This window comes from Centroberyx affinis, unplaced genomic scaffold, assembly GCF_046629955.1.
Source record: "Centroberyx affinis isolate AG114_WGS23_722 - 3 ecotype Tasmania unplaced genomic scaffold, CSIRO-AGI_Caff_v1 ptg001194l_1, whole genome shotgun sequence".
In the NCBI taxonomy this organism is placed as follows: Eukaryota; Metazoa; Chordata; class Actinopteri; order Beryciformes; family Berycidae; genus Centroberyx; species Centroberyx affinis.
In genome coordinates this window covers 53,916-77,500 of record NW_027279718.1, presented here as the reverse complement: position 1 = coordinate 77,500, position 23,585 = coordinate 53,916, and the positions used below count along the sequence as shown (strand labels likewise).

The window sequence follows — 23,585 nt, the reverse complement described above, 5'->3', positions numbered from 1 at the left end:
GGGGTGATGTGATTGACGGGTGGGGGAGGGAGGGAGGGTGTGGGGGGGGAATCAGTGGTCGCCTAGGCAGCCAAACCCCCCTCAGGGATCTTAATGAGCTTCTCCATAACTGTCCCTCCACTCTGACCTCAGTCTCTGTCTGTCCATCCTCTGCTCTGCACTGCTTTCACTGCAAAGACCGTCCATCTTTACAAGTCAGGTGTAGCCTCACGTTCAGCTGCATTTTCTCAGAACAAGTGAAACATGGGGTGACATCATTCCACCTGCTTCCAATGGAGCTGGAGTCTAAGTTGCTCCAATACAACAGTGATCCAACCTGCATGTATATCCAGTTCATAAATCCTGGGAAAAAATCCTCTGCTGGATCTACGCAGTGGTGGAATGTAACTAAGTACATTTACTCAAGTACTGCACTTAAGTACAATTTAGAGGTACTTGTACTTTACTTGAGTATTTCCATTTCATGCTACTTTATACTTCTACTCCACTACATCTCAGAGGGAAATATTGTACTTTTTACTCCACTACATTTATTTGACAGCTTTAGTTACTAGTTACTTTGCAGATTCAGATTATTAATACAAATTATAAATCAACTAATACATTATGATATATTTTTATAGGTTAAGCTACCCAGCAGTATATAAAGTAATTAAAATTGGCTCCACCTTTACCAGCTGCAACATTAAACTGATGAACACATTAATGCATCAGTAATTATAGTCCAATAACATGATATATATGATTCTGAAATGGGTCATTCTGCATAATGACTACTTTTACTTTTGTTACTTTAAGTATATTTTGATGCTAATACTTTTGTACTTTGAATTAAGTAACATTTTGAATACAGGACTTTTACATGTAGCAAAGTATTTTTACACTGTGGTATTGCTACTTTTACTTAAGTTAAAGATCTGAATACTTCTTCCACCACTGGATCTACATTTCCTGGTTTGTTTGGAATAAACAGCAGAAGAAGAACTGGGTAGTTAGCATGAGCAGTGATAGCCACCATGGCTGAACAGACAAAGAAAAGAGAAACTCAAACTGCAGCAACAGAGGATCCAAGCTCTGCCCACACTGTTTGATTGACAGGTGATCTGTGGGAAGTGCAGAGCAGAAACACCACAGCGACGAGCGGATTATGAAGCAGATTATAAAGACAGTTATTCAAACTAATTGATTTGAATGGGAAATAAGTGAAATTATCTCACCTCATTTGCAGATTTTTCCCCCCCTTGTTTTTAAGAAAAACAAGATTTTTGGATTCAAATGACTTGTTCAGATGGGTGTTTTCTGCAGAATCTATTCACCAAGTTCAGTAAATATGCAGCTGTCTTGTCTTGGGACCAGTCAGCAGCTCAGGTAGAGACACAGTGACACTCATGGCTCAGATGGGACACAAGACATGCAATAGACAGTAGAGTATAGGTATCACTCTGCAAACAAGCATTCATCATTCACACAGACATTCAGCATGTGATCTGCCTCTCCTCCTCCCTCTGTCTTCACTCCACATGCTACCTCTCTCTCTCGCTGTCTCTCTCTGTCTCTTCCTCTCTCTCTGTCTCTCTGTCTCTGTCTCTCTCTGTCTGTCTCTCTCTCTGTCTCTCTCTCTGTCTCTCTCTGTCTCTCTCGCTCTCTCTGTCTCTGTCTCTCTCTCTCTGTCTCTCTCTCTGTCTCTCTCTCTCTCTGTCTCTGTCTCTCTCTGTCTCTCTCGCTCTCTCTGTCTCTGTCTCTCTCTGTCTGTCTCTCTCTCTGTCTCTCTCTCTCTCTCTGTGTCTGTCTCTCTCTGTCTCTCTCGCTCTCTCTGTCTCTGTCTCTCTCTCTCTGTCTCTCTCTGTCTCTCTCACTCTCTCTGTCTCTGTCTCTCTCTCTCTGTCTCTCTCTCTCTCTGCCTCTCTCTCTGTCTCTCTCTCTCTCCCTCTCTCTCTCTCTCTTTCTTAGCTATGTTTCCATCCAACTGTCAAGTGTATTGTAAGAAATTCACTGTGATGCGAAAACTAAAATGCGAATTATGTGCATTTCCATCAGCTGGGTTCAGCGAATAAATTAATAAAACACACCCTTAATTGATTAGTATTGGCCAAGTATCAGCTAATGTTGGTCATATTTCATGCTTTTTATTCAAAGACAAAATGCACTTGGTTATATTGTAATGCAACTATTGTCCATACAACCCCGATGGAGACTTGTACATTGAAAAATTGATAATCTGCACTACTGAAAAATGTTTTATAGGTGCTGGCGAGTGCAGGAAGTCTGTAGTCAAGTCAAGTCTGTAGAAAAGTTTCCTTTATTTTACATGAGATAAAAAGTTTGGCTAAATGCATCATTCTCTCCTAAACTTTTTATCTCATGTAAAATAAAGAAACCTTTTCTAGAGACTTCACTGCAAAAACTTACAAACTTGAGTTATTTTATCTTGTATCCAGACTTATCAAGCTTATTTTAGGATTTTTTTTTTGTGAAATCATCTTAATGCACTGGCAGATAATTTTACCGGTTTCAACAAATTTGACTTTTTTTTCAGGAGAATGTAACTTGTTTCAGGACATTTACTTGGTAAAAGTTAAATTGTCTTGGAGAAAGTTTCTAGTTTCAAGATTTTTTTCATTGTTTTATGACGATTTGTCATATTGGCATGAATCAAGTGGAATTTACTGAAACCAGCGGATTATCTGCCAGTGCAGTGAGAGAATTTGACTAAAAATATCACAAAATAAGCTTGATAGGTCTGGAAACAGGATAAAATCACTGGACAACTCCTCATGTTTTGCAGTATTGGTGTGCAGCAAGAATCAATAATTGGCAACAGAGACTTCTACATATTAGAAACAACAGAAAAGATGTTCTAATGAACCAGCAAATGGTCAAACAACCACTACAGGCTCCCTATACAGTCTGTGGTGGGCAGATGTTTTACATGTCAGAATGTCCAAAGCCACTTTTGAACTATTACACAATGAAACTGAACAAGTTGCCAAGTCGACATTATTTATTGGACAAATGCATTTCCAAAGCTCCATGAAACGCCGCTCAGTTTATTGGTGAAGCTTTCGGTACAAGACAGCGTTGTTGCATGGAGCTTTTGTTCTGACATTTTGAGATTTTTCCCTCTATTGCACCACTGCGCTAAATGTTTTTTGGTGTGCAGATTCCCTCTTGTTTCTCATGGTACAGTATAGTACCAGAAGGTGTGTGCCTCATCCAAATGAGCCTTTTACACTTCAAGCAAGTGCAAAAAAAAAATGTTTTGCGCTTTTTCCTATTTTATTGAATAGTTTATCTAATCCAATACATCATAATTCGCGCCAAAAAAAAAACTTGGATGGATGGAAACCAAACAGCCATCACTCACTCTCTCACTCACTCACTCACTCACTCACTCACTCTCTATCTACCTCTCTCTCTCTCTCTCTCTCCCTCTCTCTCTCTCTTCGCAGGGGACATCACTCAGAAGGGTTATGAGAAGAAGAGGTCCAAGCTGATCAGGGCCTATGTTCCACATGCTGGAGGTAACCTAGCAACCTCTGACCCCGCCCCCCCCTCCCCTCCCTCTCCCCCCTCCCCCTCCTCCTCCTCCTCCTCAACTAAAATATTCCCATACCACTACTACACTATCGACCCGGTCTCATGACAAATACAGTTGCAGATGATACTGTACTCTACTCTATTGATCCAGTCTCCGACCGCCACCATTAGTGGATGTAGGTTAAGAGTCCCCGGAGCTCAGCGTGGGCCGGCTGCTCCGTCTGGACCGCTGCCCCCCCCCTGCCCCCCCCGGCCCAACACACATCAGCTGGGCTCTGTATTCATGAACAGGGATTACAGTAGGCCTGGTTATGGGACATGGGATGCTAAGGGAGGTCGTGATTCTGTCAGAAAGTATCAGATCTAAGTGTGTGGGCAATACAATTATCACATTATTATTATTTTCATTATGATTTAAATTTTATTTTATTTTGAAGCTGTTGTTATTATTATTATTATTATTATTATTATTATTTCATTTTTGGAGGACAGAAAAATCATTTTCTTACCAGATCAAATCATCTCCATATTTTTCCCCTTTTTTTGTGGCACTGTATCTATCGTTTTTGTGAAACGTGTGTGTGTGTGTGTGTGTGTGTGTGTGTGTGTGTGTAGGTATGGAGGGGCCCATGTCTCACCGGGCCCCCCTCGGCCCTCCTGCTGCTGCCCGGTTCCACCGGCGGCGAACCTCCGGCACAAGAGACGAACGCTACAGATCAGGTACTGAAGCACCAGACCACACTGTCATGGTGGAAAGACTAGCAAAACATCCTGTTCATTTACTTGAAATTTTACTAAAGTAAAAAGAAAATGCTCATCCCAATTATTCACATTATTACAATGATGTTTTTTTGCTACTAGCTAGACAACAACCAGGCTAACACAAACCAATAATACTGTAGCTGGATGTATAGCTTTGTGATGCAGTGCTAAAGGAGACAGAACTGTACTCTGTAATGCATACTTAAGTCAAATTACTAACTTAAATGCATGGAATTTTGAAATCACATTAACATTAGTTAATGTGATAGAGTTGATTGAAGCAGATTTGAGTTTTAGTTCAACAAACATTTCTTGGAGGCAGAGTGAAACAGTGTAATGCTGAAAATGTGGAAATGGAGCAAAGAGACGTATCACTCCCCCACGCTTTGTGAAAATCCAAACAGCACCGTCTGAGATATTGTGCGTGACGTAGAGACAAATAAACACATGTTGTGGGGGCCAATCACTGCAATTATAAAAAAAAGCCAGAATGGACCAATGAGATGTATCATTTTCCAAAGTTTCATCAAAATCTGATCAGAGATATTGTGTGTGACGGAGAAACGAATAAAACACAGCCAAAAATCTAGCCGTACTAAGTTATCTAGGTTAGTTAGTTAGCTAGCTGACCTTCAAGTTTAAACTAGCCATACTAGCTTATAGCCATACCTGTCAACGTTGGGCTTTGAAAATAAGGGAGATTTTCTGGGACCCCCACCTGACCATAACTGCCTTTACTGCCTGCCCTGCTGTGATCTCAGAGCAAAAAGGATTGGGTTAACTACCGTATTTCCTTTAATAGTGGCCGGTAGTCAATTAAAAGCCGGGTCTCCGATAATGGCCGTGGGCCGTGGTCGACATGAACAAATAAAGGCCGGCCCAAAATACAGGCCGGGGAAAAAAACAAAGGAAACAAGCGTGAATTTGCCATAGCTGCGACCACGTACGGGGAAATTTTTGTGGACCAACCAACCAACCGACCGACCGACCGACAGAGCGAGCTCTAGAGCTGCTGGTCGCAGCTACAAACAACGGTGGACACACCGGTAAACTCCTGGTGGAAGTCTCTGGAGCGTGCCGCCGTCGATTACCGTAATTATCATAATGCATTGCAGTAACAAAAAAACGGCTACCTAACGAACCCAAACAGAAGCAGATCAGAAAACAAGGAGGCTTCGTACTAAAATATGAGCAAATATACTTATCAAACAGAGGGAATTACAAATAAAGGCCTGTCTCTAATATAAGCCTGCTTCCAATAAAGGCCTGGTAGCCTCTGCAGTTGAGGTAAATAAAGGCCCGGGCCAATATTAGAGGAAATACGGTAGTTCAACAAATGGATGTTTCCCAACATACTTCTGGTCAGGAATGGGAAAATAGTCTCCCAAGTTAAATAGTCTATGGATCTAACCGAAACAACTTAATTGGGCCAATTAGGATTCTATATAACTGTAAAAATAAAAAAAAGGAAAATACGGGAGATTTACAGGGAAAATTACCAAACAAGAGCAGAGCGGGAGAGGGGGTGAAAATACGGGAGAAACCCGGGAAAAACGGGAGAGTTGACAGATCTGGCTTATAGCTATCTAGGTAAGCTAGTTAGCTAGCTGCTGACCTTTAACATCATGACTGCTATGGTCATGAATGAATGAAAAAAAGTTACTGCAGTTCATATTTTTTATTTATATTTGAGCAGCATTCCTTCTTTGCCATTCAAGTTTGCCAGCTAGCTAGCTTACGCTCTGAAAAACTGTTTCTTTGGCTCCGTCCATTGAGGTTAATTCTGCCTCCAGAGCAGCTCTGCCTCCAAGTAATGTTTATATAACCAAATCTATCTAATCTGCTTGAATCAAGGAGTCCTGCCCAAAAACAAAGACAAAATAAGTAAAACAATGAACATAGCCTGGAAAATATCTCTCTTAGCCTGTATTTACACTCCCTGCCACTGAAAACAAGGCAGGGCAAACTTTATTTATGTAGCAAATACAATGTGCTTCACATAAAACAGAAAAAATACATACACACACCACAACTATTTAAAACGACATTAATACAGAAAGAAAGAAAGAAAGAAAGAAAGATAGAGATAAAATAGGTAAAAGACACATAAAAGAAATAAAATAAATAAATAAAGATAACACCTGTTACATCTACCTACAGATGATTTAGCAGAAGGCCACAGAGAACAGGAATGTTTTGAGCCGACTTTTAAAAGAGCAGACAGTGGGAGCACATCTCAGTTCTTCTGGAAGTTTATTCCAGCAATTGGGAGCATAATTACTAAAAGCAATACTAGTAATACTACTAATACTAGTAGGTCTGCAGGAGTCAGAGTGTGCTGTGTGGACAGGTGCATTAGGGCTGGATGTGTGTGTGTCAAGTCAAAGTCAAAGTGTTTTATTTATCAAATGCACAGTATAACACCAGCTCATTCTGAACTATGAAATTCTTAGGACAAGGCAAGCTACTACGTAGTAGGCATAAGAAAAATAAAGAAAAATATCAAATATTAAATGTTAAAAAGAGTCACAAATAAGGACAAAAAAACAATAAAATAAAATAAAAAAAATATATATAGCAAAAAATAGCCAGAAATATAGCCAAAAAAATGTCACAAATAAGGGCAAAAATAGCAAAAGACAAGAAAATATGGACAGTATGTGTGTGTGAATGAGCCAGCTGAGTCTCTGCCTGTCCTCCTCCTCATCCTCATCGTCTCTCTCTCTCTCTCTCTCTCTCTCTCTCTCTCTCTCTCTCTCTCTCTCTCCAGACGTCCACACCGAGGCGGTGCAGGCGGTGCTGGCGCGGCACGTGGAGCGGAAGGTGGCGGTGCCCATGCCGTCCAAGAGACGCTCGCTGGTGGTGCAAACCTCCATGGATGCTTACACACCTCCAGGTGGGACACACACACACACACACACACACACACGCACACACACACAACTGAGACTACACACTGCAGCAAGTGTCCAGCTTCTCAAGTCGATTAATCTGCTGTTGAGTCTAGAAATCGCTTAAAACGAGTGAATATTTTTGATAATTCAGCGATAAATCCACTTGTTTCTGGTACAAATCAACTTGTTCCAACATTTTTTTTCTTCTTTTCTTGAATTAAGTGATCTGTGTTATTATAATACTAGAAGATACTGACACTTTTTTTTTTCAACAAAATTCAGAAAACAAGTGAAACCGCATTGGAGACAAGTGAAATTATCTCATTCCATTGGCAGATTTTTCACTTGTTTTGAGTAGAATAAGATTTTAAGACTCAATAGTAGATTATATAACCTGCTAAGATGCATTTTTGAATTGCAAGAACCCCACACACACACACACACACACACACACACACACAGTGGTTATCTCAATTGAATTTTGTTGCACTAAGCCCAAATATTGACCCCACACAGCCGCTCTGTGCCCAGACAGGATTATGTTGTAATGCTTGTGTCAGTGGTTCTCAGCTGTTTTGGTACTGACTGACTCATTTCACCCAAAAACTGCAAACATGCAAAAATTTCTGAGGCATGGCAAAGTATTGATAGCTTTAAAATGCCACAGAAAGCCTTTTAATGCTGCAGCCAGTCACACAGGAGGGCCAGTAAATACTCCGGTCCGCTCCGGTCCACAGTAGCTTTACCTGGGAGGAAAAAGACTGATTAGAAACAGTTTTTATGTGTTTTGTGCACTCTGTGACCACAAGAGCTTTGCTGAAACAGGATGATTAAGTAAACCTGGACCTCGACCTTTACCTGTGAGCTCATGGGGTTGAACACGAGCAACGTAAATATAATAAGTTGGGTTTTAATTGAATTTTAATGAAGGAAGTGTAATTAACTTGCTTACCATGTGAGCAAAGTTTTAAGTAAACCTGACATCACCCCCCAGAGTGAGAGTGATTAGTCCTCATGTAACTTACTGTTTGGTTTTAATGCTCTGAAAACACTCTGGATAGTCTGAAGGTCACTGAGCAGCCAGGAAGGAAAAGAGCTGAGCTGGGTGGAAGGGAGAGCTAAGTGACCAGTTAGGTTAGGTTAGGTTGTGGTTATGTTAAGGTTAGGTTGTGGTTATGTTAAGGTTAGGTTGTGATTATGTTAAGGTTAGGTTGTGGTTGTATGATGGTAGCTACTGACCCTCACTAGGCCTATTTAGGGCTTTCAGATGATGTAAGTCACCTCTGGCGGCCATACTGGAGGTCCTCATCTCTTCGGCAACAATTGCTATGAAAAGTGGATTCTTGTCTGTCTCAACAGTATTGAACACACATGGTTAATTTATGTGCTGTTTACTGGGACCTGATCATTTTGCAAATTTGATTGATTTAGTGTTTAGATAATGTCATCTTGTTAGCTAGCTAACCATAGCATCTGGTCAGCTAACCATCACTGTCTTGTTGTTAACACATCTGATTAACACACTAGCTAACGTATCTAGTAGCAGCTAGCGTTAGCATGTTCACATTAACATCAGTGTGTTTGCTGGCTAGTTAGCTAGCTAACAGTTTGTTCAGGTTAACTGAGCTGACTCTTCTCAAGCTACAACTCTTCATGTTTTGGAGTAGAGACTAGGGCTAAAGACAAGACAGTTTACTGTGTCACAGTAACCTACATTTGGAAACAAATCCACCTTATCACACTATTCACTTTTATAACTTTACTGAATTGACTTCCACCCACACTTCATATCTTGTCCAGTCGTTATAAATTTAGTCATTATTTGTGCACAGCTAATTTACCAAAGTCTCTATATGGATAGGATATGTTATGTTAATTTTGTATGAAAGTTTTCTCTTCTGTTAACATATAATGGTAGTTACTGAATCTCTCTATGCCTATATGTTGAGTTAATGTTATGTTAATGTTGTATGAAGGTTCTTTGTTAACATATAATGCTAGTTACTGAACCTCACTATGCCTAAATGTTGAGTTAATGTGATAATGTTGTATGAAGGTTCTCTGTTAACATATAATGGTAGCTACTGAACCTCACTATGCCTAAATGTTGAGTTAATGTTGTGATCATGTTGTAGGAAGGTTCTCTGTTAACATATAATGGTAGCTACTGAACCTCACTATGCCTAAATGTTGAGTTAATGTTGTGATGATGTTGTATGAAGGTTCTCTGTTAACATAATGGCGGTTACTGCCCCTCACTAGGCCTGTCCCCCCTGTGCTCAGACTCGTCGTCGGGCTCAGACGAGGAGGCGGGGCCGGGCGACGACATGTCGGGCATGGAGCACTGGATGAGCCGCCCCGCCCAGTTAGGCCCCGCCCACCTGGGCTCCACCTCCTCCTCGTCCTCGTCCACGCAGAGCGGAGGCAGCGGCAACGCCGGGCGGCTGGCCGACTCGCTGGCGCACACGCACATCACACACTCGCACCTGGCTCACACACACCTGGCACACACACACCTGGGCCAGCACCACCAGCAGAGCCACCTGTCACAGTCACACCATGGTAAGATACTATTGGTTCTCACTTGGTTGGCTGGAGTGTGTGTGTGTGTGTGTGTGGGGGGGAGAGAGAGAGAGAGAGAGAGAGAGAGAGAGAGAGAGAGAAAGAGAGACAGAAGAGAGAGAAGGAATGTGTGTTTTATCCTGTTAAATCTGCATCTGTTAGTCTAAAGGTTTCTGAAATGATGTGGGACTCAAAATGTTTCACTTTTATATGCTTACACAACAATAACATTAGTGTTTTAATGTTTAAATGAATGTGGGTCCTTGGAGGAGAGACTAAATTTAAATATTTAACAACTGTGAGTATACAGTAAGTGAATATATTTGGAAGGTGTGTAGGTTTTTATCATGCATGTTACACACCAGACTCTTGCAGTATACATGCATGGCCTTCTGTAGACCCACTAATGTGAATACCAGCACATTTTTGCACATCATGTATACTGTACATGCTGTCATTTTTCATATATTGTTTTTCATTATCTCTATATCTCCAAATTTCTCCCTTATCTTCCCTATCCCTCTCATTTGTTGCATATATATTGTCATTTTTTTATAATTTTCTCTTATTTCATTCTGCACATATTTCTTTTTCCCAGTAAATTCTATTCCTACTGCGTCTATTTTGCACAGCGTCTTAATTCTGTAATCCATACTTTAATACTTTGCATTCATCATTCATACCTTTCTACTTTCTACTTAACACTTGTCATTGTCAGTTTTGTTTACATCACTTTTGCTCTATTGTGAATTATATACTATATTTCTTTGCTGTATTCTTTTATTATTTACTGCTGCAATGCAATGGCCCATTTTCTCCCTACAGGGTTTATTAAAGTTTCATCTTATCTTTAGCTTTGCATCTGTGTGTGAACCTACATGTATATCTATATAGTGTGTGATAAGTGAAGAACATACATGTGCAGTATATCTGTGTGATAGGCGTGTCTGTGTGCTGGCAGGTATCGGCCACCTGTCTCTGAAGAGGAAGGGCGCTCTGAGCGTAGCAGAGAACGGAGGATCTCTCCGGCGATCCTGCGAGTTTGGATCCGACATGCTGTGGCCCCCGCCCCTGGAGTCAGACGGTAGGCCCCGCCCACAAACACCCCGGCTAGAGCTAGAGCTGGCTGTCGGAAAACGTTAAAGGCCTTAAACAGACTTAAATTCAGTTAAATACAACCTTTAATTCTTACAGCAAGTTTCTGAGGTTTTAAAACATTTCTGCATTTCTTCTGAGAAATCCTCCCAGTCTAACAAACCTACCTTCTTATAGATCTGCTGCTTTTTTCCCACTCTCACTGTTGAAATTGGTTTTATATTTAATTCTAACTGGTATTAAAAGGCTCTTAAAAAGTCTTACATTTAACTGGCAGATATCTGCAGGCCCAATACTCTACCCATTTGTGATATTGATTTTAGGACTTAAAAAGGTATCGACAAGCTTCAATGTTGAGATGTCAAGTTTTCTTCTTATTTGTGGATATTTGTACTGAGGAAGTCAGCTGAATGTGCTCTGATTCTATTTGGAAAAGCAGGTTGCATGTAGAAATGTTTAACTCCATCTATTGCATAATGAAATATGCCTTCATTTAACAAAGAAAACTATAGAAAAAAACTATACACTGACCCTATACACCTCTGTGTTTCACCCATATTCACTGAAAAGGCTCTCAAAGCATGTAGAGGTGTACAAAGGGACAATGAAAACAAGGCACTTAACAGGCAGAGGTGGAAAGTAACTAAGTACATTTACTCGAATACTGTACTTAAGTACAATTTTGAGGTACATTTGAGGTATTACCATTTTATGCTACTTTATACTTCTGCTCCACTACATTTCAGAGGGAAATATTGTACTTTTTACTCCACTACCTTTATTTGATAACTTAAGTTACTAGTTACTTTGCAGATTCAGATGATTAATACAAAATATAATCAACTAATAAATTGTGATGTATTATTATAGATTACTATAAGCTACCCAGCAGTATATAAAGTAGTGGAAATCAGCCCCACCTTTTCCAGCTGCAACATTAAAGTGATGCTTACACATTATTGCATCAATAATTATAATTCAATAATATAATATATACTGTATTATTCTGAAATGGGCCATTCTGCATAATGAGTACTTTTACTTTTGTTGCTTTAAGTACATTTTGATGCTAATACTTTTGTACTTGTACTTAAGTAACATTTTGAATGCAGGACTTTTACTTGTAACAGAGTATTTTTATACTGTGGTATTTCTACTTTTACTTAAGTAAAAGATCTGAGTACTTCTTCCACGGCTGTTAACAGACAAACACACATATGAATAACGACTGTGTTTCCTGCCTGTCTGCCTGTTTTTCCTGCCTGCCTCTCACCCTCTGCTCTCTCTCTCTCTCCATCTGTCCGGTTCTCCCTCTCCCTTCCTCTCCTCTCCGTCCGCCTCCAGAGAATCACTCGGCCCCCCCGGACGTGACCGGCTACTCGTCGGACTCGTCTCACTCCCACACCGAGCGTCACCACATGGCCAACATGGGAACCATCGCCCGGAACACACAGAAGTACGGCAACGCGGAGCGCATGGAGACGGGAGACGGTACGCTCAGCGCTTTCCGCCGTGTCTCTCCCTAACGTCTCTCCTTTCACCTGAGTCCAGACCTGGAGAGTGTGGGCTAGGGGTCGGATAAAATTAGAAGCTCAGTTGTCTGTAATGAGGAGGTTGGTTCGGATTGGACCGTGGCCTTGTCGAACTGACCAATCACAGCTTGTGTTTGTTGATGTCTCTCTCCTGGACGGACACATCGGACACAGAGTGCCACTGTTTACGCTCTTCCTCGCTTTCTTTAACCTTTACTTATCGAGGGAAAGCTGATTGAGCGTTCATTTTCTTTTTTTTCGTGTTTCACATACAGTCACACTTTGATAATCTATCTTATCTTATTTTATCTCATCTTATCTCATCTTATCTTATCTGTCTTCTGGGGTTTAACTGCCTTGCTCAAGAACTCCTGAGTAGTCCTGCGCCGATATTAAAATTTCACAGTACGATTATCTTGGCCAAAGTAATCTCGATAAACGATATCATCCTGATAATTATTAGTAAGATTAAAACCGTAAAAACAGTATGTAAAACGCGATGTCTTGGGTTTGAATCCAATCCGACCCAAGGCCTTTGTTGCATGTCTTCCCTCTCTCTCTCTCTCTCTCTCTCTCTCTTTCTCTCTCTCTCTCTCTCTCCCAGTCTTTCTTGTCTCTCTCTACTTTCAACTGTCAGATAAAGGCAGAAATTCCCCCAAAATAATCTTAAAAAGAAAAAAAGTACTGTAACATTCTTTAATTACCTAAAAACGAATTTATCATATCAATCACAAGACATTTCTCTTTTTTAAACATGTTTAATGTCTTTCATTTAAAATACTGTAGAACATATGTAAAATATTTATGTAAAATATCGACTTTTTGCGTTTGTTATTCAGCTTCCTAACAAGCCGCCGGTTATCGCAGTGCTCACAATAATACAAATTAGGGGCGATGCCATAACCGTTATTGTTTTTTACCGCAACATATAATAATAGGGAAGGTGAAGAGTGTTCCCGGTTCAGTTTCCCCGCCCAGACTTTCTGAGCCAGTCCAGGGATTCAAACCGGCGACCTTCTGATCACAAGCCGGCTCCTCTGACCTCCACTCGGATCGCTCACTCTGAGGGGGAAACGACTGGGTGAAATAGCTGACCGAATCCCCTCCTGACAGAGAATTAGGCAGAAGCGTCCCGGTAACTAGTTAATGTGTGTTTTTCCCTGCAGGTGTCCCAGTCAGCAGGCCGTGTGTCGGCCAAGATCCAGCAGCTGGTGAACACTCTGAAGCAGCCCCGCAGACCCCCGCTACGGGAGTTCTTCGTTGACGACTTCGACGAGCTGCTAGAGGGTGAGACACTGTCTGTCTGTCTGTCTGTCTCCTGTCTGTCTGTCTCCTGTCTGTCTGTCTCTCTGTCTGTCTGTCTGTCTGTCTGTCTGTCTGTCTGCCTGTCTGTCTCCTGTCTGTCTGTCTGTCTGTCTGTCTGTCTGTCTGTCTCCTGTCTGTCAGTCTGTCTGTCTGTCTGTCTGTCTCTGTCTGTCTCCTGTCTGTCTGTCTGTCTGTCTGTCTCTCTGTCTGTCTCTCTCTCTGTCTGTCTGTCTCTCTCTCTGTCTCTCTGTCTCTCTCTGTCTCTCTCTGTCTCTCTGTCTGTCTCTCTGTCTGTCTCTCTGTCTCTCTCTCTGTCTCTCTGTCTGCCTCTCTGTCTGTCTCTCCGTCTGTCTCTCTCTGTCTCTCTCTCTGTCTCTCTGTCTCTCTGTCTGTCTGTCTGTCTCTCTGTCTGTCTCTCTGTCTCTCTGTCTGTCTCTCTGTCTCTCTCTCTGTCTTTCTGTCTGTCTGTCTTAGGGCTCGGTATTTTTAGGCTGAATGGCGATACATGATATATATCTTGGTATTTTCTACGAAGTGGGCTAAATGTTCAGTTGTAAGTCAAAGCCACATGTGAGATGTCACAAGCACTTTCATTAAAACAAGACTATGATCAAAATAAAATGCAAAGACAGGGTTTCCTTCCCTGTTTTAGAACAGTCTGGTAAGTTCAGAAAATTACATCACTTTATTGTAATGCAGCCTTTAAAACCAGGAAAAGACAACACTTATGCCATATCACGATATCACGATATCCAAAATCTAAGACGATATCTAGTCTCATATCACGATATCGATATAATATTGATATATCGCCCAGCCCTAGTCTGTCTGTCTGTCTGTCTCTCTGTCTGTTTAATCTGTGAACAAGGTATTCATCAAGGGGCTCTTTCAGGATCCAGAGGGAGCCAGTCAGCATGTTAGGGTTCCTCTATCACAAGATAAAAGTATCCCTAAATATGTTAAGGTTGCCAAGGTTCATGGTACTTCCAGTACCATGAACCTCAGGAACTTTATAGGAAGGAGTTCATCAAGGAACCTCCCGGGGTCCCCTGTGATTACAGTGTGAGGTGTTCCTCCTGGCAGCCAAACACCACAGCAGCTGATTTCACTGCTCAGCTCACATGTTCCTATGGACTGCTGCACTACTTCATGTCTCTTTTGCCCTCTTTCTTTTATCTGCTTTAATTTTCAGTTTGTTTTGAACTTGCCTTTTGTTTTATTTCCTTTTGTAAAGAACTTTGTAAGTCTTGTTTTTTCGAAAAGTGCTAAATAAATACAGTCTTACTTACTTCCTTCAACCAGAGAGGAGGAACTAATCAGTGAACTGAGCTGCTGTAGTGTTTGGTTGGGATGAAAACCACAGTGGCTCATGGTAGAGAACCGCTGCCCTAAAGGTTCCCCAAAGCTCTTTTATTTTATTTTACAGCGGACAGGGTTCTCACACAGGTCTAGGAAAGTCTGCAGATGTGGGCAAAAAGAAGCTGGCAAGTTCCAGATCTTGGTAAATTTGGAAATTGCACAAAAAAGTTTGGAAAAGTAAAGAAAAATATTGTTGTACTGTCCCCAATATACATACGACTTCACATTTTCTGTGGTTTTTCAAATTGCCGTCATCTCAAATTTTCTGATATTTGTGGCTGTGAAGAACATCCTTGACATGACACTGTGAGCAGGGACAAGATGACAAGATATAAATCATATTGAATTGAAGTGTAGAGATCACTGCAGATCATTATGTCTGTCTGTCCGCTGTGTCCTTGGGTCTGACTGTCTGACTGTCTGGCTGCTTTGTCTGTCTTCCTCTGTCTCTTTATTTCTAGTCTCCTAATCTTTAAACGTGTCCTGTAGAAACCTTTTATTCTGAAGCTGAGAAAAAGCGGCTGATTTCCCGATTTGACGCCGTGTTTTTTGTTACATTTTACAATGTGTTGCGAAAGAATTTTGGCTCGGTTTCAAGGTCATGAGACATTTTTAACACCTAGGAGACTGTCGGCTGTCGGCTGCAGTAAAAGAAGAGATGAAATCGTGCGTAGGGTTGATGAAGCGGTTAAGACCCCCACTCTCTCTGGAACCGGTTTTATGACGATGGCTTAGGGTTGAGTCCCACCAAATCCCTCTGTCCTGTATCTCCTCTGCACCGGCTCCCTCTCTGCTCCCTACTGGCCCAGTGGGGAAATAAATACTGAAGGGAATGAGCTGTCCAGTGTCCAGCACCCTTTAATAAACAGTACAGGTTATGTACACTCCCACAGTGCATCTGTGATGCTGACATATAGACCTGAATAGTCAGTGTATTTGAATGTGATCCCAGCTCTCTGGCTCCCTGGTTGATCAGCTGCCTTCATCTCCTCTATGGAGAACAGTGATGTTTGGCCTCCTGGCTTGTTACTTAATGTCAGCAGCTGAACCGTTTCCAAACACAGCTTATAGCATATTGCACGCATACAAAGACATACTGCTTATACAACAATGTGCTTTATTATAAAATGCCAGAGTGTGTGTTGTCTTACCATCATAAAGCATTTTAACTATATACAGTATACCTAGATGGATTGCTATATATATACTGTATATAGTATAGATGAAGAACCCAGAAGTAAGTTTTTGCTTCATGCAAAACTAATTTGCATACAAATAGGATTACGGGAGATTAAAGCTAAAATGTGAAGATTTATGCAATAATGCAGCTTTTGCTTATTTGTATTGTTAATCAGACACTGCTCAATAAAAAACAGAAAATTATTTGGCATGATTTATTTGCATAGTCCAATGTTGATACTCAACTTCCCACTAAACTAGCAAGTGAGAAAAAGTAGATGTTCAACACAGTGTCACTTGCCTGTTTGGTGAATCTCCACAGACTGTGAAACCCTAACCAGACCTTAGTCTAACCCTAACCCCGACCCTAACACTAACCCCATTTCTAACATTAACCCCCAACCCTAAGATCAAGCCCTGCCCAGACACTGAATAGTATATGAGTATCACTTGAAACTCAGTTGACCTTTTAGTGACTTTTTAGTGATAATTTGAGTACCAGCCTTGGACTGTCCAAATATATAAGTGTGACAAGTGATTTTTAGCACAGTGTGATGAAGCTGCATGGCGCCCAGCTGTAGAGTGAGGTGTCTCGTCTCCGGTCGCCCGGGTTGATTTTGGCTCTTGAAAAAAGAAGAAGACAAAAAAAAAGGACAAAATGTGAAGAGGTTTTGGGTTTGTGCGCTGGACTTAAGATCTGTGGTCTCTGTTGACACTTTTAAAAAGACTGACTGGCCTTTGTCTAGCCTCTTGTGTCTGTATTTCTGTGTGTTTTTATGTCCTTTTTTTTCATGTTTTATTGTTTCTTACTATTTGATGGTCTTATTTTATCTATTTTACTCCTGTGAAGCACTTTGTGTGACTTTGGTCTGTGAAAGGTGCAATATAAATAAACTTTACTTACTTACTTACTTACTTACACTGACAATATCATTTCCCTCCTTGTCTCCAGTCCAGCAGCCGGACCCCAAGCAGCCGCGGCCGGAGGGGGCGGAGATGATGCCGGTGCGGGGCGAGGCGCTGGGCGTCGTCACCAACTGGCCCCCCTCCCTGGAGGCGGCACTGCAGCGCTGGGGGACCATCTCCCCCAAAGCCCCCTGCCTCACCAGCCTGGACACCGCCGGGAAGCCCCTCTACGTGCTCACATACGGTAACACACACACACACACACACACACACACACACACACACACACACACACACAGCACCTTTCAAAACCAAAACCAAGCTTTCAAAAAACTAGAATTAAAAACACAGAAACACATATAACGGAGACAAAAACAGACACCAGACACAACGTAACAGCACAAATAGCAGCTTCAAGAGCCAGTCAAGCAAGGACATAAAAATAAGTCTTAAGTTTATTAACAGGGTTCCAACGCAGGTCTGGAAAGTCTGGAAAAGTATTAAAAATGAATTTGATCATTTCCAGGTCTTGAATAGTTTGGGAATTTGAAAAAATGTCTGGAAAAGTAGGGAAAATGTTGCGGTTCAGGTCCGATACACACATAATTCTAGCTTTTATGTTGTTGTAGAGCCACTTTGAGTCCACAGTTTTTGTTGATGTGAAGAATAATGTTCAGATAGAGGGACGCTCTTATTACCCAGCCGCTGTCAGCATGCATTATATCAAATACCCACCAAAATCAAATCCGGTCAAGAACATAGGGTCTGGGAAAAATATGGAATTTTAAAACGGAAACCATGGAGGAACCCTGCCAATCATCTCACATATTGTGATATTTGTGGCTGTGAAGAACAATCTTCATCTATACAGTGATATGACCTAGTTAGCAGGGGCAAGATGTCTATCTGCATAAATCATATTGAACACCAGACAAAATCTTCAAAACAAGTCAAGGTCTGGAAAAAGTATGGCTTTTTTTTTTATGTGTAGGAACCCTGTATTAAGTACTCACATGGCAGCTGACAAGTCATCTGAAATACATGAGCATTATAATAGTTTTTAGTTTAAAAGGTACAGGTCTTGTTAAAAAATGAAAAAATAATAGTCACATAAGTCAAAATATTGTGAGATAAAAATACATTTCAGCACATAGCCAGGTAAAAAAAATGGCACCAAAATATGAGCAAGTATATACAGTATATATGTATACATATATACACACATATTCATTTATATATACACACCTATATGTATACTAGTAATGATAAATGACGTTGAGTTCATTATTTCGCTTATTTTATTTTTATTTCACAGCAGTAAAACACACAAGTTGAAGTGTTTTGGTGATCTATGAATTGAATCTTTTTCTACTGTTTTTCTACTCGTTCACTGTAAGTTGCTCTGAATAAGAGTGACCGCTAAATGCCTGAAATGTAAATGAAAAATATGAAGTAAAGTGACCAAAACACCAAAACAAACATTTTTTCTTTACAAGATACAAAAGAAACTCCAAGGGGCTTCTAGAAAAAACACACTCCCATATGCAGACACACACACACACACACACACACTCATGTTGCCTGCTCACACTCACATATGCACATCCACCACATACCACATATGAATATCATTTGTGTGGTGATCTGATGCTTTGTATGCACACACACACACACACACACACACACACGTTTAAATCAGGGTTAGACCATTGTGGGTTTTTAAAGGCCGAAGCTGACACTGATATTTTGTACTGAAGCTGCTTTTGTGCTGATATTCAATATATGTAAATTTGACCAAAAAAATGTACAGTTCCCCCCAGAGTTTTCTTCTCATCAGGGTGGAAAAGCCTCTGAAACAGCATTCAGACCATCATGTGACACTAAAACTCTCCACTGAAACCCAGACTGATGAAATCCTTTTAGTGTTAGCAGTTCTCTAATCTGTCAATTCAATAGTAGAGAAACCCTGGGCTACATTACTGCCTTTAAATGAAGAATTAATTTACTACAAACATTATAGATCAAATGAAAACATAAAATGTGCAAAGAAAGGAAAATATCTGTTCTTCTGTAGCTGGAACCTCCATCATGTGATCAGAGATGGACGATACTGACTGGCCGGTATTCAATATTTAATAAAGGGCCAATATCAACCCAATATATCAGTTTAACCCTATACTATCTTTCTATATTTTTGAGGATATTCCATTAAATTACACTTACTCCCTATTAGCCTTAACACTGATCCATACTCTTCAATGTTGTCACTTTGGAGGATTTTCTCCAACTGTCTATCCTTGTGAGGACATTTGATCCTCACAACAGAAGTGCAAGAACACACACACACACACACACACATATACTCATATCCTGTAGGTCTCTCTCTCTCTCTCTCCCTCACACACACACACTCACACACTCTCATCCTGTGTCCCGCTCCCTGTAGGGAAGCTGTGGTCTCGCAGCATCAAGCTGGCGTACAACATCCTCCACAAACTGGGCAGCAAGCAGGAGCCCATGGTGCGACCGGGGGACCGGGTGAGTCACACACTCTTTTTTTGGTCATTTGTCTTTGTGCTCATTTTGCTGCGGCGGTGTTGTTAATTTGTTTGTCGGGAGTCCAATATGTTTTGTGAATTTCGGGCGAGTTGGCCTTGATGGAACTGGCGATGCGAGACTTCGCTTTATTAAAGCTGATTGCTAGTTGATACAGTATGTTGTTTTTGTTCCTTTTAACTTTGCAATTTGTAAGTTTGTGAAGAAAAGTGCAATACAAAAGTGCTATACAGAGGTAGTCATTATTATAATTATTATTATTAAACATCTTGCTCCGTGTTTTCGTCTCCTCCTCTCCTCCATTTATCACCATTATGCTGGAAGCCGCAGCAGAATAATTCTCAGCTTGTTTTGGAGTTTGTTGCCACAGAAAATATCAAGTGGCACCATATTTTTGCATGTGCAATGTTGCACTTCAATACATTTTTTAAAAGTACAACTACAATTCAGTTATTACAGCTTCTTCAACCTGTGATTGCAGCATTACAATGAGCTGAATCTGCACTCTGCCTTTTGAAACTTTTCTTGCGAGTCGTCTTTGTCAAAATGATTTTCAGACAGAAATAGAATAGATAGAACTCTTCCTAAAGCATAAGCTCCGCCCAGCTGGAATAAAAGGGACGGTGTGGACAGAAGTAAGCGTTTCTGAATCTGCTGTCCCCGCTCCTCCTCCAGGTGGCGCTGGTGTTTCCCAACAACGACCCGGTGGCCTTCATGGTGGCTTTCTATGGCTGTCTGCTGGCCGAGGTGGTGCCTGTTCCCATAGAGGTGCCTCTGACCCGCAAGGTACGAAATCCACTGGAGCTGAACCGTTAATCGAAAAAATATCGAAATCGCAATATGAACTAATGCAAATTTTAATGCAGTTTGGAGTTTGGTCCAAAATGGATTTCTAAACAACGTGTTTTAGAGCTGCAGGTAATCTTTGGTCCATGAATCAAGTACAATATTGGAGAAAATCTTTCATCATACTCAATAAATCTAAATCTAAAGTAAATTTAAAAAAAAAATCCACTGTGCATGTACAGCCAGAGAAACAGGGATACAACAGCTCTAAGTTTCTCCCTCACCGGTGCTTTAGCTCAGCTGGTTTTAATCTTGCTGTTGGCAAATTGGCCTTTTCTATTCGATTCCTCAGAGCCAAATAGGTCGCAGCTTATCACAAAGTCTGTGCTTGTTTACATTGAAAAAGCGTCACCCTGTAGCGACGTGTCAACGCCTGACGGTGCTGCGCAGCGAATCGAGCGCACCCCGTCTCCTATCTTCAGCCACAGCTGCAGCCCATCAGCTCCTCAGTCCCTTTCCTTTAGGTTTCAGAGGAGAAACACTCTCCACCCCCAACACATTCAGCAACTTCTTCTTCTTCTTCTTCTAACTTTGCGCATCCTTGAATCGATCACAAAGACTGTGGCAGGTGATGTCACTGGTTAGCTCTTCCCCTCTGGTCGGAGGGGAAATCAGCTGCTGTAGTGTTTTTGTTGTAGTGAAAACCTGCAGACTCTCTCCCTCTCTCACACAGCTGCTTATCCCTGCTGCACCATAACAATAGTAGGGCCAGTGTGGACTCAGAGTGGAGTTAGACCTCTCCTGCTGCAGATACAGCAGCAGCCAGTGTTGAACCCCTTCCCCCCATCCTGCCTCCGTGCTGCAGGAGTTTCCACAGAAATCCTCTTAACGGCTGGAGGAACGGTGCAGCAGCAGTGCAGCAAGCATGAGAAAAGCAGGACTTTTGTTGTTAAAATATGTTATATGTTAAAAATGTTTATTTGCACTGAATGAGTGTTTGTTGAAGTGGATGGACGGCCACAGTATGTTTCAATTAGAGAACACATATTAACTATAAACTATGGGTTTTCCCTCAATAGTTTTATGATTTCCCTCAATATGATACTAGCACCTTATAAGCCTGATCAAAGCAGACTAAAAGCCCTTGCAGAACTAACGGGGGTACAATTGCCAATGGACCCTGCTGTACATCTTCTAAATGATGATTCCCACCTTTCCCTTACGGAAAAAAAAGCAAAGTCTGGCTGGCAGGCCTGACTGCAGCTAAAAAGATTGTAGTCCAGCGATGGAAACCTCCTCATGATATTTCAAGTGCTCACTGGCTTCGGAGCTTTTTGGACATTTCTTACCTGGAACTGTCATCACCAAGAGTCAGTGATGCACGACCAAACACAAATTTGATATCTAACTTAAAAGATCTTCTGGCTAAATAAGGATGCTGTGTCTGTGTGGGTATTATTATCCTGTTGGTTGGTGGAGGGGAGGAGGGTGGAGAGAGGGTTGGGGGGGTTGGGATGGGGGTAGAGGGATAGTTGGGTTAAACAATCAAAATGTATTCGCCAATCTGTTGTATTGTCTGTAACTTGACGGTGTTGCAATAAAAAATAAATGATAAAAAAAAGCAGACTAAAAGCCCACTTCAAGTTATTGGGGTATACTTGTAGAAAACAATAGTGCAGAATAAGGTGCTAATAAGTGGTTTGTAGTGACTAATAATGAACCAATACACTACTAATATGCATGTTAATGAGCAGCTTATTAATAGTGAATATGTTCCCTAATCTAAAATGTTACCAAAAAAACATATGGCTGGAATCAAGTCCAGTTATTTTTACATCAGCATTTACATTCATTTATTGAAAGTAAATACTGAAAGTAAACAGTTGCAGCATTTACTTTTGCATTTGGATTCATTATTCTGTTGCCTGATGATGAACTGAACATGGATGTAACTGGCTGTTACTCCCTCCCTCCCTCCCTCCCTGTATCGTCCAATAGGACGCCGGCAGCCAGCAGATCGGATTCCTATTGGGCAGCTGCGGCGTTACCGTGGCGCTGACCAGTGATGCCTGTCACAAGGGCCTGCCCAAGAGCGCTACAGGGGAAATCCCACAGTTCAAAGGTGAGAGGAGAAATCATCAATCACACATCAATAGTAAAGGCTTGGTGTGTCCTGTGTGGGGGAGGGGCTGAGAACTGGTACTCAGTGGTGGAAAGAGAACTGAAACATCCTGCTCAAGTAGATATTTTACTTAAGTAGAAGTAAAAGTACTGGTGTAAAAATCTCCTTCAGTAAAAGTAACAAAAATGTCCTCACAGTAAAAGTTCCTGAGTTCCTCTTTAGAACAGAGAACGTTGTCAGCTGTGATCTTTTCCATGTGATTCTAACAGGAGAGAGGACAGAGTTCAGACTAGATTCTTTTCACTGGAAAATTAGAAATAAATTGCAGACACAAAGTAAAGTCAGATTCCTCTTCTCACTGTGAATGGATCCACAGTTTGTCAGTTTACGTCGATCCAGTTTCTGTTGCTGATGCAGAGACACACAATCTGTTCTGTGATGGATGGGATTTAAAATGGAGTGAAGGACAGTAAAAACATACCTAAGTAAAAGTAAAATTACTGACTTTAAAAAATACTCAAAAAAGCTACAGTAACGTGAGTAAATATAATTAAATATAATTAGTTACTTCTCCCCTTCTCCCCTTGCTGGTAGTAGAGAAAGAGAGATTTGAAGATTTGACACCTTCCTCAGGCATTAAATTAAATCACATTATGGGTTATTATTGAACATGAGTCACCTGAGAGTCTTTGCTTACAAAATAGTTCTGTTTGGGAGGAGAGAATTATGTTTTTTGTGAAATATTGACCTGAATTTCAGGTATGAAACTAAATAATTATGTAGCACTTTGGAATGAAACTTTTTGAATATTTAACTACGTTTTTAACTAGTTTACCAGTTTATTCTCTATTTTGTCAGTTTTGATTATTTGTATGTGTAAATAACCTAAACCTGAACCTCTCTCTCTCTCTGTCTGTCTCTCTCTCTTTCTCCCTCTTTCCCCAATCTTTTCTCTCTCTCTCCCTTTCTCTTTCTCTCACTTTCTCTCTT

General features: G+C 41.1%; 1 protein-coding gene across 1 annotated transcript in view; it reads left to right on the top strand.

The window, feature by feature from the left end:
- The window catches only part of LOC139648342 (disco-interacting protein 2 homolog C-like), a 77,903-nt gene that overhangs the window by 9,506 nt on the left and 44,812 nt on the right, over positions 1–23,585 (top strand). Inside the window, exons 2-12 of the mRNA XM_071524420.1 lie at positions 3,450–3,544; positions 4,161–4,257; positions 7,070–7,195; positions 9,477–9,674; positions 12,186–12,341; positions 13,504–13,524; positions 13,565–13,669; positions 17,178–17,375; positions 19,578–19,669; positions 20,363–20,473; positions 22,472–22,595. Coding sequence (XP_071380521.1) covers positions 3,450–3,544; positions 4,161–4,257; positions 7,070–7,195; positions 9,477–9,674; positions 12,186–12,341; positions 13,504–13,524; positions 13,565–13,669; positions 17,178–17,375; positions 19,578–19,669; positions 20,363–20,473; positions 22,472–22,595 — 1,323 coding nt within the window. The remainder of the gene's footprint in view (positions 1–3,449; positions 3,545–4,160; positions 4,258–7,069; positions 7,196–9,476; positions 9,675–12,185; positions 12,342–13,503; positions 13,525–13,564; positions 13,670–17,177; positions 17,376–19,577; positions 19,670–20,362; positions 20,474–22,471; positions 22,596–23,585) is intronic.